At 46.9% G+C, this 18,751-nt stretch overlaps 1 protein-coding gene across 1 annotated transcript in view; it reads right to left on the bottom strand.

Moving 5' to 3' along the window:
- The window catches only part of ADORA1 (adenosine A1 receptor), a gene marked incomplete at its 5' end in the record, with an annotated part of 52,425 nt that extends 37,448 nt beyond the window's left edge, over positions 1-14,977 (bottom strand). The window contains one exon of the mRNA XM_081194771.1: positions 14,637-14,977. Within this exon, the coding sequence (XP_081050897.1) occupies positions 14,637-14,977 (341 nt within the window). The remainder of the gene's footprint in view (positions 1-14,636) is intronic.
- Positions 14,978-18,751: the final 3,774 nt, after the last annotated feature.

The raw sequence follows: 18,751 nt of genomic DNA, 5'->3' as shown, positions 1-18,751 counted from the left end.
CGGGGGAGACGTTCAGAGCTTCCCTGGGAGTTTCTCAGCCTGCCTTTCGGAGGAAGAGGCGGAGGGGGCCTGGGGATGGCGGTGGCCTCGGCCTCGCCCTCCCTCCGTCCCTCTACCTTTGTAGTGGACGCGCAGGTTGTTCTGAGAGAGGCCGATGTAGCTGAATTTGTCCTTCGGGCTCCAGGAGCGCGGCAGCGGCGTCTCCTGCTCGTCCACGGCCGGGTAGAGCCGCTTGAGGCGCCGCTTGAGCTCCTCCTCCTGCTCGTTCAGGGCCGGGTCGCCGCCGTGAGGGAAGGGCGCCGGGGCGCTGCTGCTGCTGCTGCTGCTGCCGCCGCCGCTCCCGGCAGGCATGGGCCCAGCTGAGGCGGCGGCGGCTGTTGTGGTGGTGGCGGCAATAGCGGGCGGAGGAGGGGTGGCGGCGGGGCCGAGGGGGCCGGCGGCGGCGGGGGAGGCGGCGGCGGGTGGAGCAGGAGGGCGGCCGAGGCCGGTGAGGGAGTAGGGTTGCCCGGGGCTTGAGGAGCCGTCGCCGGGAGTTGCTGCTGCTGTTGTTGTTGCTGCTGCCCGGACATGCCGGCCTCCTCCTTGTCCGCTGTCCCAAGTGAACTGAGAGGAGGCTTGAAAGAGGTGTAGTATAATATAAAACGGGAAGAGAAAGCCCCAAACCGGAGTGAGACCCGGGGAAGAAGGAAGAGGCGGCAAAGAGAGGCTCCGCTTCTTTGGCTGAGGGACCCGACTGAGCTCGCGCGAAGGCGAGCAGGGGGGTTGGAAACAGACGGAGCTGATGACGAGCCGGCGCGTGCGTGCAGCGGCTGGCCTCATAGGGAGCCGAGGGGCGGGGCTTCCTTTCTGAAGGAGCTGAGGGTGGGGGTCCTCCGGCGCCTTCGGCGAAACGGCGCCGGCCCAGAGCACTTCTAGGAGGCTGCCTTTGTGCGCGACGTAAAGCCCTCTTTCCCTCCCTCCAGCCCCGTGTCACCTGTGGAAAAGGGGGCTGGATCCAGTGACGCAACTCGGAAAACTGTTAGGGAAGCCAGAGCAGGAAAGTGAGTGGGGGGCGTCGTCGCCGCTTTAACCCACGTTTCCTTTTTTGAAAGAGAAACTTAAGTCAGTGTTTCCCAACCTTTTTTGGACTCGCCCGCCTCCCTCCAGGCAACATCTCGCGGCACACCAGGCAACATCTCGCAGCACACTAGTGTGCCGCGGAACAGTGGTTGAAAAACACTGGTCTAGATAGGACTTAGGCCTGCTCATGTGTCTCTAAGTGGCTTCCTGCTGGCTGCAGTTCCTGGAATGCCTTGGAAGCAATCACTGAGGTAAACCCCTCAGCAACCTTGTAAGATTTTAGTACAGTAAGAAGCAACCCTCATCCCCCAAAATTCACAGGTTTTTCAATTTTAGCAGGGGATGAATATTTTCTTGAAACAAGAGGGAGATTGTCCTTAGGTCAAAAAGCTTTTGTGGGGCTTGGAAACAGAACAAAACCCAATATATGCTTACCAAAGGCAACAGTAGACTGGGTGTGCCCAACAGCAGTGCCTCTTTCATATGGTCATCAATACTCAGGGAGAAATCATGTCTCTCTTTTGGACTGCTCAGACATGCAGTTCTCATCAGATCGATCTAGCTATCTATTCGTCATATAGATATATAGAAAAACACACACATTTTGCAGACTTCAAAACACTATTAGTCATATCTCTGACCTGCATTAATCCACATGTTTCCTGATGTTGGGACTGGGAGTGATATTCCAAGCCTCCATTTTATTCCCAGGACAGAGTCTCACAGCATACCTTATTGTTCACTATCTCAAACAAGAAATACATTTTTTAAATCTGCTCCTTGGTTTCCTTTCAGACAATGAGATCCCCTGTAGCTTCCCTGCAGGCATGACAATATTTAGCCTTAACACAGAGGCAGGCAAGGAGACAACGTTTCCTCCTGTTTTCACTCTAGAGCTACAGGAAGACTAGTGGGCAGGCAATCAGGGGAGGGGGTTCCTTATCCTTGACAATCCTTCATCTCCAAACACTTTTGTATATTTCTCGTGGCTCACGCACTCAGTCAGCAGCACTGCATCTGTTCTGAAAGAGTACAGGTATAGATTAGAGAAAGAGAGAGAGAGAGCTCATTCATCATTGCGTTAAATAGGTGCTTTTATACAATGGTAGGAAATCTCCATTCATAACCCTTCATTCATAAGCCTCCATGCTCAGAACTAAGAGAGAACGAATTCCACAAACTGTTGCTATGTGGAATCATAGAATCATAGAATCATAGAGTTGGAAGAGACCACAAGGGCCATCGAGTCCAACCCCCTGCCAAGCAGGAAACACCATCAGAGCACTCCTGACATATGGTTGTCAAGCCTCTGCTTAAAGACCTCCAAAGAAGGAGACTCCACCACACTCCTTGGCAGCAAATTCCACTGTCGAACAGCTCTTACTGTCAGGAAGTTCTTCCTAATGTTTAGGTGGAATCTTCTTTCTTGTAGTTTGGATCCATTGCTCCGTGTCCGCTTCTCTGGAGCAGCAGAAAACAACATTTCTCCCTCCTCTATGTGACATCCTTTTATATATTTGAACATGGCTATCATATCACCCCTTAACGATCCTGTTCAGAGTTCCAGCCATATGCTCTTCCATTCACACACCCCTTCCCAGTTTTCTCTTTTTGTCCCCCAACAGTCAATCAGCATTTCATGCCCACTGAAACATTCTCAGCCCCCATTGACTGTTTCCCTGTCCATCTTCTAATGACTGCATGTACTTCTATACAATGTGGAGTTCCCTAAACTTGGTAATATCCCCATGCTGCTATAACAGCCCATGAAGAGTAGCAGTCACAGAACTGAGTTTGCTCTTAGTGTACTACAGGGGTTCACTTAACAAAATGTTGCAGTGCATCCCTGGCAAGAGTGCATTACCTGAGCTGGGGGAGTTGAAAAAATTAACAGTTGGCATCAAAGCCAGGATTCCTTACTCTAACTGGGGTCCTACTTGATATGATTGTCTGCTGCTTCTGAACTGAAGTCCAGCAAGGCTGAGCATAAAGCCTTCATCCTGGTTTGCATGCATGAAACTTATATCTGGTCTTTATTGAGCCTTCATTCTGGTTTCTTTCAGGGGAGGTTATATATGCAGCTTATGAACACACAACCTACATTCATCCTGATTTGCTTGTGTAGTGTTTGTATATCTTCTGGCTGGGCATCGTTCATGCTGCTTTTCGATACTTTCCCCCATCACTGTAAAACCTACCCAAAAATAAAAATATGGATTTGTCACGCATGGGCAAGGGGAAGACACTTCCTGCCCATGGGCCGAATTAGGGTCCCAAATTGGCCTTCAAGGCTTTTCCCCAAAACCACAGCCACCTGCCCATATATGATGCCAGGTCTGGGGCAGGTAGAGAGGTGGTTGCCAGTGTACAACCAGGTACTTTGAAGTGTGGTCTCGATTGTTCATTGGCAAGGGAAGTTTGATGCTACTGCCAGCCAGATGATTGGCAGCAAGAGCAAGCCTGCTGGAGCATCTTTGCTACTGGACACTGCAGCCTATCTCAGCAGAAAGCAGGTCTTGAAGTCACTACCTAGGACAGGGGTCTGCAACCTTTAAGACAAAAAGAGCCACTTGGACCCGTTTCCGAAGGGGGAAAAAAGGGGGCAAAACCACTGCAACATTTAAAACAAATATATCTCCGGAGCCGCGATCTGACAGCGGGCGGGAAGGTGACGTTGGGACGGTGTGTGACTAACGCATGCACCGCCCCCATGCGACGTCACAGCCAGTACAGCGCCCGCCACAGTGGGGAGTGTCGGGGCACACAATGCGCCTCCTCCCCTCGCTAGTATTCACCCTGGAGCCACAGCAAAGGTGTAAAAGAGCCACATGCGGCTCCGGAGCCGCGGGTTGCAGACCCCTGACCTAGGAGCTGATAGCCAGATGCTTCAAGTGCATTGCATTGACTGCACTACAGAGTCTCCCAGGAAGTTCACCACACCACACCAGGTCCTGCAGAAAGTTGGTCTTGAAGTGGGTCTCAAGGCCATAGCCACCTGTCAAAATGGCCCCACCAAGGGTGGGTGAACCCAGGTTGCAGCCCACCAGCTGGGCCCGATTTCCCACCCCATGCTAGGGTGACAGAGTGTCTTTATTCATTTTAATTGCACAAACCAAAATTTCCAGGGATGTGTTTGAACCTCCCACAAAATCCTGACTGTCTGGAGGTGTCTGCGATTTACAGCTCATCCATGACCACCCAAGAGGAAGGCCACGGGTTGGTCCTTGCGGCTGCAAATGTGAACCCTCTTTTGCTATTTCCTAGGAGAAGCAGCACATCTGCCTGGGCCGGCAGCTGCTCCCCAGCTGTGTGTTGCAATCTGCCAAATACCAAGCAAAGGCCATGCCGCTGGTGGCGGCTTCACTCCGCTTCTCTCTTCATTTACATCAAACAAAAGCCAGCTGGAGCCAGTATTATTATTTGTCTTCGCAGGAAGACAGCTATTCTGTGCAAACTTGAGTGTTTATTTGCTATGGGCTAGATTTTAAAGGCCGTCGTTCCCACCTTGATCTCCACCTTTCATTTAAAGCAGACGAGTCCAAATGGACATGACATCCTGGCTTGAGAGAAAAATCAGAAACAATCCCAAAGAATCAGAAACAAAACAAAAATGATTTGAAAGGGAACATCAGGCAGACAGAAAAGCAAATTGGTTTTTTTTGTTTTTGTTTTTGTTTTTTTGCAGTGCTAGTATAGCCAATTTCTTGCAGTCTGAATTAAAGCAGAAACTTTCTGAAAGTTTTTCTTTGCTTTTCCCCCACCAAATATGCAATGATGGGTGGAAAGTTAGTCATTTGATAGGTGGAAGAGGAAGAGGGTGGAGAGTAGATAAATTCAGCTGGGTAGGAATAGGTTTAGGAGATCACTAGATCCAACTGCATTCATCACTAATGTTACATTAATGTGTATTTTGTTTCCTATATAAAGACCCTGTGTTATTGTCCGTGGGGGTTTGAACATCTACACCACCTACACACCCCTGTTATTATTGTAAGATGGTGACCGGGGTCTGGTGGTACCAAAACCACTGCTGCACTGCCTCACTTCCTGCTCCTCTTGCTGCTTTGGTTCCAACAGTTACTGTGCATGCGCTCCAATGCATATAACATATGCGCATCGTTTTTGTAATGCCTGCAAATAACATGACACTGCAGAGGCTTCAAGACTAGCTCTAGTTAGTGATGGAAACATTCAATTGCTTTGAGGTGGTGGGAGAGATTTGGAGCAACTTGGTGCTCACCAAATATTTTTGACTACAACTCCCATCAGCCCTGGTCTTCATAGCAAATAGTCAGGGATGATGAGAATTATAGTTCAAATCACCCAGAGGGCAGCAGGTTGGGAAAGGCAGATTTAGAGCTTCTCTGTCTACAATAGTCAAGCTTCTTCTCGTTTTGTTGCTGAAACCTATTTGTTAGATGAAATATACTCGGAATCAAGTGTGGATTTCATGCTCTTTATTCACCTCATAGTAGTAAGGAATGAAAGTTTCCCCAAAATATCTGCTTTATATACATTATTTACACAATGGGCTGCACGTGATTGGCTAATTCCAGGATTCTCCTTAGGCCAATCAGGTTGTGGATTCACTTCCACCTGGAGCTGGATTGGGTGGCTCCTTCGGACCAATCATACTTCTGCATTGTTCTAGGACCAATCAGACTGCTGCATTCTGAATCCTATTGTTCTAGAACCAATCAGACTGCTGCATTTTGGATCCTATTGTTCTAGGACCAATCAGACTGCTGCCTTTTGGATCCTATTCAACTCAGTACATAACATTAGATTACACAGTTGTTTAAATCGTTCAGGTCCCCATTGCAGAGGGTTGGATCAGAGGGTCACCTCAGGGGTCCCTTTCAACTCCACAGTTCTACAATTCTATGATTCTATGAGTATGAAAAACCTCGTCATTGCTAGCATTCAACATTTCACATGCTACAAAAAGTAAGTTTGCAAAAAATAATAACTGTGGAAGTCCAAGAGCCCCTTCACGTTTGATGTGTGGTTCCGTGGCAGAAAGAGCATGTAATCTCCAGTTTGAACCGCATTCTCCTTTCCTGAGTGGATGAATCTTCTCTGTTTTTGCTTTGTACATATAATCTTCTAGCGTGGCAAATAAAGCAAGGGCAGAAATAAGCAAACCCGTGGCTATCAGCATCCTTGTCTGAGAGCTGCAGATAAGGTTTGTACTGCAAATAGCCTGCTCTCTCACACAGACATTCCAACACTGGGATCACTTCATTTAAGTCTGCAAGGTGGGGGGCTGGGGGGGGGTTGGTTGGCAGCAAGAGGTGGAACTGGAATCAAAGCAACAAATGCACCCAAAGAAGCTGCAGGGGTCACACAACAACAACAACAAATTATTTCTACCCCGCCCATCTAGCTGGGTTTCCCCAACCACTCTGGGCATCTTTCAACAGAACATTAAAAACAGAATTAAACTTCAAACATTAGAAACTTCCCTAAACAGGGCTGCCTTCAGAAGGCTTCTAAAAGTAGGATAGTTGTTTATTTCCTTGACATCTGATGGGAGGGCATTATACAGGGCTGGCAACACTACCAAGAAGGCCCTCTGCCTGGTTCCCTGTAACCTCACTTCTCACAGTGAGGGAACTTCCAGAAGGCTCTCAGAGCTGGACCTCAGTGTCCGAGCTGAATGATGGGGGTGGAGTCACTCCTTCAGGTACACTGGACTGAGGTCGTTGAGGGCTTTAAAGGTCAGCACCAACACTTTGAATTGTGCTCAGAAACATACTGGGAGCCAATGTAGGTCTTTCAGGACCGGTATTATATGGTCTTGGTGGCCACTCCCAGTCACCAATCTAGCTGCCACATTTCTGGGTCACCTTCAAAGATAGCCCCATGTAGAGCGCATTGCAGTAATCCAAGTGGGAGATAACTAGAGCATGCACCACTCTGCCAAGACAGTCTGCAGGTCTCAGCCTGCGTACCAGATGGAGCTGGTAGACCAGGCATAGGCAAGCTCTGGCCCTCCAGATGTTTGGGACTACAATTCCCATCTTCCCTAGCTAACAGGACCAGTGGTCAGGGATGATGGGAATTGTAGTCCCAAACATCTGGAGGGCCGGAGTTTGCCTATGCCTGTGGTAGATTGTATAACAGTGCCCCCAGCTCCCAGCTCCTCTAGACGGTCCAGAAGGATGTCATGATCAATGGTGTCAAAGACCGTTGAGAGATCCAGCAGAACTAGGAAACAGCTTTCACCTTTGTCCCTAGTCTTCCAGAGATCATTGACCAGCGGGACCAAGGCAGTTTCAGTCCCATGATGAGGCCTGAATCCCGATTGGAAGGGATCCAAATGGTCCACAACCTCCAGGCGTGCTTGGAGTTGTTCACCAACCACCCGCTCAATTACCTTGCCCAAGAATGGAAGATTACAGACTGGGCAATAGTTGGCCATATCGGCCGGGTCCCAAGATGTTTTTTTAAGAAGCGGTTTAATGACCGCCTCTTTCAGCAGGGCTGGGAAGACTCCCTCACAGAGGGAAGCATTCACCACCCTGCAGAGCCCATCATCCAGACCTTCCCGGCTCGCTTTTATTAGTCAGCATGGGCAAGGATCAAGGAGACAGGTGGTTGGTTTCACTCGCCCAACTGTTCATTGACATAATTTGATCAAGCAGCATTTCACCATGAGAAAACACTGGAATCTGCCTCATCCTTGGTCAATTTACCTCAGTTTTATCTACATCGACTGTTTGCTTCTGCAAAAGTTTCAGGGTGGACATACTGCTTTGTTTCCAGTTGGTGCACATCCCACAAATTCCTGCTGAACTCCTGTAGTTTTCCACCCCACAAAGGTTAGGAGTTGTGTGTGTCCTGCTCTTGTAGTGCTATAGTGCAAGAGTGCCCCTTCTGACTGCAATGCTGCAGTAAGACCAGGGAAGCATCACAGAACAACTAATAAAGCAGAATGATGTGTGGATGGTCCAATATGAATCCACCACCAATGCACTAATATTGCATCAATGGCATGTTGCAGAATACACCTGCAAAACTCTCATTGCAGTGGGCACAATGAGTTCTTTTTTCAAGTGGTGAGCACAGGAAGTTAGCAGGCTTTGGTATACAGTCCTACAGTGACTGTCACTTCCCATGATTGCTGCTAGTGCAAAAAGACTAGCAGGACTATGGGACTACCACAGCAAGAGCAGGGCCAATTCATTTGATAGCACTTCCTTCTGACGTTATTCTTCTTCCCACCTTACGTTTGGCACCACCATTGCTGTGGAAAACCACCCACAGTGCTGTGTTTTTATATTGCGATTTTATTGGCAGATGAAGATGGTGGATTTTTCGGAGCTGGCCGACCTGACTGGAAGAGTCCACGACCAGAAGGAAGAGGAGTATCAGGAAGAATGAATGAAATTTAAAGACTATTTAGCTAAATATGTTAAGATAACTTAATTGGAAAAGCTTGCAAATAATAGATAGGCTTAGGATTCAAATATGTAAGGATAAGATTTAAGATGCTTAAAGTTAAATTAAAAAGAATGAAAGATGTTAAGTGATCAAGTTAATTTTTTGAGAAAATCGATTTTGGAAAACTCTCAAAATGATACATAATGAAATTCAACCAAGGGGATTTATTTGAGGAAGTCACTTAATAATGTTACCAAGATTTAAACCGGATGTTTGTTTGTTTGTCTGTTTGTTCGTTTTGAATTTTTGAAAATCAATAAAAAATAGAAAAATATATTTATATTGCGATTTTATTGTGTGAACAGTGGCGGAGCTTCAAGTTCCGGCGGGGGGGGGGGGGGCAAGAGCAGGCGGGGCCCTGGCTGGCACGTGTCCTGTGGGCATAGCATGCATCCTGGGGGCCTGGCGCCCAATGCAGGGGGAGAGGCAGCCGCGAAGGCACCCCACTGGGATTGTGCCGCTGGGTGCGGTGCACTCCCCCCACACCCCTGTTCCTCCGCCAGTGTCTGTGAACTGCCCTGAGACTTATGGGTACAGGGAAGTATACTAAATAAATAAAGAGTGCTGGTTTTTTTGCAGGGAAAGCTCTGGACACAGGGCTTTGAAGCGCAGGCTGTGCCTGGAAAGAGTGCGGGAAAGTTAAGTGTGGACAAGCCCTGTATCTGTCTCTGCCAACAATGGGGGTTAATCTCCAGCCTGTGCTTAAAGGTCATCATGTACAGAAAAAAATAAATATTCCAGTAAAAACCTGAGTACAAGGAGACCACCTTCCTTTGTGAGTCACGAAATTCAGAGCAAGGCTCAGTCAGCCAATTTCCAGAAGCCGGGCAGGCTCTATTGCCTCAGGCAGCAAACCTGTCTGGAGATGAGTCACTGCCACTCACGCTGCCTGCTCTGCTCCGGGGACCGGTGGCTCCAGCAACCAGTCACACCAGAAAATCAGCCCTAGCTTCCCGTGCCAGAACACCACCCGTGAGGGCTGCACTTTGCAAACAAGAAGGCAGGCTGCAAGCGGGGCCCAGTGTGTTTGCAGCTGATAACCAGACCAAAGAATTAAAGAGGGGACTCTGCCTACAACTGAGACAAAACAAGGAGGTTTAGCGGCGCTTGTCCTTTCCGTGACCTAGCCAGGCAGCAGCACTGGAAAATGCCCTTCATGCTTCTACATCCAATCACAGAAGCAATCTTGCTTTACAGGTTCCATGGCTGTAGCAAAGGCCACCACCTGCCCTCTCTTCTCTGGTTCTGAATTCTGCACAGCCTACCGATAAGATATTAAACTGCATCCATGTGGGCCGACAACGGGCATGCCCCTTCTGCACTGCCTGCTACTGCCCAGGGCTTGCTTCTCTCTTTATGCTGTCAATCAAAACTCCCACAGGACTATAGCAGACAGACAGGTTTCGGCTCGGCACGCGCTGAAGGGTTGTGCTGTGTCTCCGAGCAGAGAATGCCTCAGCATAAATTTCCACAATGCTGCTGCTCACGCATTCCAGAATCCGATCGCAGCTGGGCTCCCCGTGTGCCGCAGCTGCAGCCGTCCCGCTGCCTGGATCGCAAGAGCCTGCAGGGAAGCTCTTCCTGGCATTTATCTGTTTGGACCCTGCCGTCAGCCTATGGGCAAGGAGACAGTGTATTTGCAGTATTCCCTACCTGCCCTCTCCCAGCTTGCAGCCATTTCTGTGGGGTCCCCGTTCAGGGAGCCCTCCCTCCAAATACTCTCCACCGGTCTACTGCAGAGACATACTGACGATATGGTTTTTAAAACTCTGCATGCATCTGTAAGGCTGCACCCTTGCCTGTGTTTGGGGATTATGTTGTGGGGGAAAGCAGACCGGGCCGCACATCCTGATCTGTTAATCTCAGAATCTTTTATTTCCAACAGGAATCCCCAACACAGAATTTACTGTTTTGTAACTAGATTCCTATAGTACAGCTACTCTTCCTCCTTGAACCAGCTTTGCTCCATGCCAGACTCTATCATTTAGGGAGCAGCTGTACTTTTGGGAGCCAACACCCCAGCTACAAAAAGTTCAGTACAGAGTAAAGGTAAAGGGACCCCTGACCATTAGGTCCAGTCGCGGACGACTCTGGGGTTGCGGCGCTCATCTTGCTTTATTGGCCGAGGGAGCCGGCGTACAGCTTCTGGGTCATGTGGCCAGCATGACTAAGCCGCTTCTGGCAAACCAGAGCAGCGCACGGAAACGCCGTTTACCTTCCCACCGGAGCAGTACCTATTTATCTACTTGCACTTTGCCGTGCTTTCGAACTGCTAGGTTGGCAGGAGCAGGGACAGAGCAACGGGAGCTCACCCCATCGCGGGGATTTGAACCGCCAACGGCAAGTTCTAGGCTCTGTGGTTTAACCCACAGCGCCACCCGCGTCCCATCAGTACAGAGTAGGGGGTCCTAATCAAGAGGATATTTTTTACTGCAGAAAGATTGAGAAGTTGCACAGAGAGAGAGAGACAGAGAGAGAGTTCTAAATGTGTTCAACACATAGATGACCATTAGTCTATCTAGCTCAGTGTTATCTTCAAAGTTACCTCCAAAGTTTCAGAGAGAGTTCTCTCTACTTGAAGATTCTGGGGTTTGAATCTGGGGCTTCCCATATGCAAGGTACATGCTCTACAAGCGTACAAGTGTACAAGCACTTCTACATGTACTATACAGTGCAACTCAACCTTGCACTTGAGCTAACAATTCAATTTACAATCCAAGAACAATGTAAAAGTGTTGAATCAGCCTGAAGCCAACAAAGATGTTGGAGAGAGTTATTTGCTTAGAACAAGGAGAGAACAGGAATGAGTGTCCCTATGCAATGTTTCTACACCACTGGCTGCCTTCCTCCTGGCCGTGGAGAATATTCCTCATATGGCTACCAGCTGAACTGTTAATTATTCTGTTGCTACTAATGCCAAAGCACAGCAGAGGGACCAGAAGACAAATAGCTCTCCTGAATGCACTTTATCACTGGTTCATACAAATGTGCACCATCCTTAAGGTGGGGACCACAAACACAATACCACAAATAGGAAACACGTTGTGAAAAAAAGAGGACAAAAAGAGGGCACAGTTTTGCATGAAACTACCTGTGCTAATTTATATGTGTAGGTAGAAATTTAGGAAATATTACTATAATTTAAAAAGGAATGCAGCACATTTCATCATAGTAGGAAAGGCTGTGGACAGGTGACCCATATACCTGCTTTGTCTACTGTCCTGGTGCCAACTGATGATAGGCAACTTGAAGCCACATTCACAAAATACCTTTTAAATGCTATAATACCACTTTAACCAGTCATGGCTTCTCTCTAAAGAATTATGGGAGCTGTGGTTTGTAGTTATTGGGAGGCCCCTATTCATCTCACAAAGCTACAATTCTCAGAGTGGTTTATTTATTATTATTATTATTATTATTATTATTATTATTATTATTATTATTATTTTATTATATTACATACCCTGCCCATCTGTCTGGGTTCCCTAGCCACTCTGGGCGACTTCCAACAGGAGATTAAAAATACATTAAAACATCAGTCATTCAAAAGCTTCCCTAAACAGGGCTGCCTTCAGATGTTTTCTAAACGTCAAATAGTTGTTTATTCCCTTGACATCTGATGGGAGGGCATTCCACAGGGCAGGAGCCACTACTGAGAAGGCCCTCTGCCTGGTTCCCTGTAACGTTGCTTCTCGCAGTGAGGGAACTTCCAGAAGGCCCTTGGAGCTGGACCCCAGTGTCTGGGCAGAACAATGGGGGTGGAGATGCTCCTTTTGGTTTAACAAACAATCCCTAGCAACTTTCAGTTTAACAAACTTCAGCTCCCGGTACTCTTTGGGGGAAGCCATGACTGGTTAAAGTTGGTGCCACAGCACTTTAAAGGTATTTAAAGGTTGCTTTTATATTTCTGCTAGCTAAATTGCCTCAGCTAGACTTACTCTTTCACAAGGAGGAAGGTTTTTTTGCTCTCAGCATCATGAAGGGGGTGAGCAAAGATCCCTTATGTGGCTGAGTTGCAAGCCAAATGCTTAAAAAAAAAAAATCAATCCTATTTTGAGATCTGGTGCTAGAGCATGTTACGCTAACTGTGTGGGTGGAAACACAGCACAGCCAACAGCTCCACATGCTGTTCTGTGCTGTCACCTGGCTGAGACGTGGCAGTCAGCAATTCTGCTGCCACGGAAAACGATGCCCCAAATCCCAGCCTGCTCAGGCCATTCAGTCAGGCATATTGGGATGATGTGACCTTTAAGTATATGTGGGGTGGGCCCTCTGCCAGCCCCAAGGAAAGTGGCTAAGCTAGTAATAAGTACACAGTCAGCGCAAATAGTTATTAACGTGTACATAAGTGAGGATAATTATATTATTTACTCTTAAACACGTAATACGCTGCACAATCAACAAAGAGTTATTTGAAATATTCACGCTCAAACCTGGGTTCTCTGTGAGAAGCGCAGAGGGGGCATTTCATGGGGGCTATAATCTCCCTGTCCTCCCCAATAGCTGTTCTGGCTACATAAACAACAGCACTCACAGCCTGAAGATCTGAAATAGAGGAAATGTACAGTAGTACCTCGGGTTAAGAACTTAATTCATTCTGGAGGTCCGTTCTTAACCTGAAACTGTTCTTAACCTGAGGTACCACTTTAGCTAATGGGGCCTCCCACTGCTGCCGCGCCGCCGCTGTGCGATTTCTGTTCTCCTCCTGAGATAAAGTTCTTAACCCAAGGTACTGTTTCTGGGTTAGCAGAGTCTGTAACCTGAAGCGTCTGTAACCCAAGGTACCACTGTATATTTAAAGACATGTGATGTGGAATGCAATGGGGCTGGTGGTGCCCACCAGGAATGGCCAGGCAGGGAGACCACCCATAGGTGGTCAGAACCAATGACAGGCAGAGCCAACTAATTAAAGTCCCGTCCCCATCTCTGCTGAATCCACAAGGGCAACCTGGAGACTAAGGGGGAGGAAGCTGACAGGTAGTGGCACTGCATGGCCTGGTTGTAAGTAGGAAGACAGGCAGCTGAGGGCAGGCTGAGCCTCCGGAAAGATCCTGGGGCCAACCCTCAGCTCAGTCCTATACATGAGACATTGTGTCAAGTTGAGTAATTATTAATGACGGCAATATGGGGTTGACAAATTCTCACCCATGGGGTACTTAGGGTTGCGTCCGAAGTCAGTTCTATTCAGAACAGACCCATCAAATTAAGAGACATGAGTAACTTCGGCCCATTTTAGGGATGAGTGAATCCACCAGTTTCAGTTTTTCATTTTTCCAGTCTTAAGCTCGGTTTTCCACATTTCCACCTCAGTTTGTGATTTTTCTTTTAAATTCCTCATGAAAATTCCCAGGCATTTTTTTTTTCAAATTCATCCTAATGTACGTACACATTTCTGTATTCATTTTTGCAAAATATTTTCCCCAAATATATTGCATTTTGTATGTTATTTTCACAAACATATGCATTTTAATGCACACTTTAGTAAATGCATTTTTGCTAACATTGTTTGGTTGGAACTGCAAAATTTTGAGAAGCGTGAATTTCCAAGGACAGCTATTTGATTTTCCATATTGTTTCAGAAGCTGTGAAATAGGTCGTTTCACCTTTAAAAGTGAACTGAGTCAATTTTCTCCTTCATCACCCCCCCCCCCGAAGCAGGTACAGTATGCTGTATAATTTAAAGGAATACAACCTGTTGTGCTGCTTAGATTCCTTTTATCTCTTAGTGCAGGCTAAGGAACAGCTAAGCAGGGCCTCCTTGCACTTACTCAGTCCACAAACCATTACAACAACATCATTGCTGCCGTGTACACATTCTCACTTGTCAGAGCAAGGAGGAAGCTGACAGCTTGCAGCAGCCCATCCACCGAGGGTCCCAAATGATGGCAGGCAAGGCAAGGCATCAGCTTCACTGGCAAATGCTTCAGTGGACCAGGTTCAAGAAAAAGAAGAAGAAGGGGGGGAAAGCCCTTGAGATTTTGAGAATCCTGACAAAGCCACCAGACTCCACAGAAGAAGCACAGATTTCTCCCTGTGCAACATGACCTTCTATATGACACCCCCTCCCAAAAGAAATCTAACTCCGCCTCTGGCAATATTTTCTCCCTCCGGCATGGGTGGCTGTCTCTTACCGCATTGGAATCTTTACTCTGAGGTAGCGATCCACAGCAATGGCCAGCAGTGCCAGGATGGAGCTCTCAGTGAGGATGAGGACAGGACATGCCACCATCAGGCAGCTGTAAAAATGTATCTGTGGTCCAATGTTGATGATGATGGCAAGCGGGATGACAAGGGCTCCCACAGCTACATCTGCAACGGCCAGGGAGACGATGAAGTAGAAGGTGGCATCCCGCAGGGCCTGGTTCACCTTGACGGCCCAGATCACCAGGATATTCCCAGGTATGGAGACAAGGGCGATCAGCACCTCGATGGTGATGTAGGCTGCCTGGAAGCCCGAGATGTGATGCGGCATGGTGCTCTGAGAAACCCTTGTGTTGCCTGAAAGGATCAAAGGAGTCATGTGTTTTAAAGATAGAAGAGACCACCAAAATATTCAAAACCCAAACATCTTTAATTTTTGCATTTCTTCGCTTAGGTGTTGCTTCATACCCTGCCTTTCATCCTCCTGGAACCCAGGGCAGCTAACAGCAATTAAAACCATACAAAAATATATCCACATTAGAGGCATCCAAAATAACCTCACAATCAAGCATTACCAACTTTTAAAGTAGGAGTCATATAGCCTGACTCTATACTTCAGTAAGTTTACAGATTTCCTTGCATGCCACATTTTCCTTCGCACTGCAAAACTCCTCAAATGATTTCCCAGAGCTGGCAGATGATGGTCCTTTGTTCTTTCCATACCATTGACTGTGCTCCGACTATTTCCAACTCAAATTTGCCATCCCTCTGATAGCCTGGTCACCACCAGGAACTTCACACTAAAAGGCTGTGCAATTGAGTGTGTCTGCTGTGCAGAGAACCTGCCCTTCTGCCCATATTGGCTGCTGCAATGAGAGATTTAGGATTTCACTGTTGCCACCTCTGGTCCCTGTCTCTCCAGTTAAGCAGCCAGGTAGTTTTTAAGCAGCATTAAGAAAGCATCTGTGAATGCTGCTGATCAGTCATGTGGTTGCAGAAGACTAGCCTTATGAAAGTTCCTAAGAGAATTGGTCACCCTTGTCCAATATGCCTAGTTCCAAGATTCTTGTTTAAATAAAAATAGATTCCATTGTGTCTACAAGATTATCAGGCTTTGGCAAACTTCCAAAGTATTCCCCCCCCAAAAAAAAAATCCCAGGGTTGCAGTCACTGGGGATGTCTTTTATATGCTGGCTTCGTGGTTTACAATACCAGAGAGGAGGATTTTGTCTTTATGTAACTAAAGCTATACTGATAATTTGCAAATGCTCCAAGTGTCCCTGTTTAACAGGGACAATCCCTGTTTGTCCCACATTTTCTAGAAACCTCTCTTCCTGGTAAATCACATTCCATAGCTATTAGTAAAGATGGCTGATTATTAACTCCAGAATCAGGGATAGTATTCCTCTGAATACCAGTTGCTGGGAAACAGCAGGACCGCCTTAATGTCCTGCCTGCGGACATCCCATATGTACCTGGTTGGTCAAGGAAGAAAACAGGATGCTGGACTAGACTGGCCAAAGATGGAGAACCTGTAGCCCACCAGATGTTGGAGTTGGATGGGGGTTGGATGGGAGTTGTAGTACAACAACATCTGGAAGACTGCTGGTTCACCTTCCCTGGGACAGGCCTTTGTTCTGATCCTGCAGGGTCTTCCTTACATCCCTGAAATACCTGTTTTCTTCCTATTTTATTTATTGCTCTATTTATTTTATTAGGAGATTTCTGTACTGCCATTCACCAAAAATGGTCACAGAGCGGTTTACAAAAACAAGGTAGGATAAAAAACATAATGCACAATAAAAAGAAACATGGAAATAATTATGATAAATAACATAATTCATTGCATCACTGAAATGACTTAGCCCAGCAACCTCTTAAAGCTGGACCAAAAATAGTGTTCTTTTTTTACCTTGCAATTAAATGAATGTAAGGCTGGGGTAAGATGCACTTCAATAAGGAACCCATCCCACAGATGTGGAGCCAACACCAAAAAGGCTCCTCCAGGGGTTACCACTGGCATATTACACTGACCATGAAATTTAGGACAGATTTAGGTCGATATTATTAAGGTGGCAGTGGATTAATGAATTTGGAATACCCTGTTGTTTCTCTGCATTCTTTTTGATGCTAACCTACTTGCTGTGGGAAGCTTTGAGAAGTGCTCCCATGGCTCCAGACGTTCCGCTCTTAAGTGTGGGGCTGCTGGGCTTCGCAAGCTCCCCTGCCCCAGAAAAGATATTTAGCATGATTCAGCCCCTGAGCTGTTATATCTCAGTTACATTGGGAAGTAAGTCAGTCTCACCAAAATCAATGGGACTTCGTTCCAAGTGCTTCGGACTCAGCAGGAACAACAAGCCAATCAATTACCATTCAATAACAATGTAAAGCATCATTTTGCATTTGCCACTAATGCAGGGCAGCTATATTGTTGAACAAGCCTTCCTTTTCTTCAGCACAGCAAGTTTATAATGTGTCTGCCTGCCTGCCTGTCTGCTTCTCCCTCTAGTAATATAGGCTTGTACCATTACATTTGTATGAGGTATACTTTAAACAGCACTTCCCAAACTTCCTCCTAATGCATTCATTTTTTCTCTCTCTCTAGGAAGCATCAGGCAGAGCCAATAAACACCTCTTTTTTGAAATGCAGGTCAGAATATTGTTCATCTAGCACAGGGGTGGGGAATTTTTGGGCCTCTGGGTACTGCTGAACTACAATTCCCATCAGACCCAGCAACCATGGCCAATTACCAGGGATGTTGGGAGTTGCAGTTCAGCAACATCTGGAGGGCCTAAGGTTCCTCACACCTGATTTAGCATACCGTAATAATACCTTTTCTGCTGGATTAGAGCTCTCCAGAGTCTTGGGAAGGGAGAAGCCAATTACATCACCAGCTACCTAGTTCCTTTTTTCAACTGCAGATACCAAGGATTGAACCCAGGAACCTGTGCATGCAAAGCATGTGCTCTGCCACTTAGCTGTGTCCACTTCCCTTTTCTTTGTGGGAATATCTTTCCATGTCACCCCAGCAAACCTGCAAGAGATGTGCTGTAGCCAACAGGGGAGACTTCTGCAAGTAACCTCTGCAGAACTATACTGCAGTATCCTGGCCACGCAGCTAGGTAGTTGACTGAGGCACAGCATGCACACCATATAACTTATCTGCTAAAGGAGCTCCACTGGCTGCCAATATACTACCGGGCACCGATTGAGGTTTTCCTCACCAAATATATCTGGCAAAAGCTGGCAATTGTGTTTCTCAGACAGTGTGTTGGTGAGAATACCATATGCCTTGTGTCAGAAAGTGGGCTTTTAGTGTTGCAGTTCCAGCTCTCTGGAGTCAACTGCTAGCTGAAATCAGATAGACACCTTGTATCATGATATTTAGGGGCTCACTGAAAAATGGTTTTGCTGTTTGGGGAGTTTGTAGTGGTGGTTTTATTGTTTTGCAAGTTTGTTGCACTGATTTTATTGTTTTTAGAGCTTCTGTTGCTGTGTTTTATTCTGATTTTATCTTGTACACCTTTTGATGACTTTATGCTGTGAAGCAACCTATAAATTTCTTTAACTAGGGGCTGCTTGCTTTATTTCACCTCACTAGCCAGCCCCACGCCACCGCACCCAATCACCCTTTCTCCTTAGACTTCATTGCCTGAGAAAGAAGCCTGAATTTTGAAAAAAGGCTTCTTTCTTGTGCTCAATGGCAGCCAAGAAGGAAGCTTTTCTCCTCATCAGTAGTGGAAGTGGCAGCAGTGGGACAAAGAGGAGAAAGGCTTTCTCTGCTTTGTATCACCCCTGGTGATGGTGGCCACTGGGAAGGAGAAAGGCTTCCAGTAGAGGTGCTGATCTCTTGTAACTCTGGAACTCACAGCACCATCTGTTGGCAGCCATGTGAACTACAGCATCACGGCATCCTTATGCAAATACAGTATAGAAAGATAATAATACCCCTTAAAACTTAAAAAATTAGTAAGATGTGCACTTCCAGACAGAAGTAGACAACAGAATCAGAGATTCACAAAAGAGTCAAGAATAGGGAGGAGGTGTACTTGCAGTAATCACTTCACAGACAAATATTCAATAGGTGGACTTGTGCAACCACAT

This window comes from Podarcis bocagei (assembly GCF_964188305.1).
Source record: "Podarcis bocagei genome assembly, chromosome: 5".
In the NCBI taxonomy this organism is placed as follows: Eukaryota; Metazoa; Chordata; class Lepidosauria; order Squamata; family Lacertidae; genus Podarcis; species Podarcis bocagei.
Note: the sequence above shows the minus strand (reverse complement) of the source record. Positions and strands in the feature narration are given on the sequence as shown.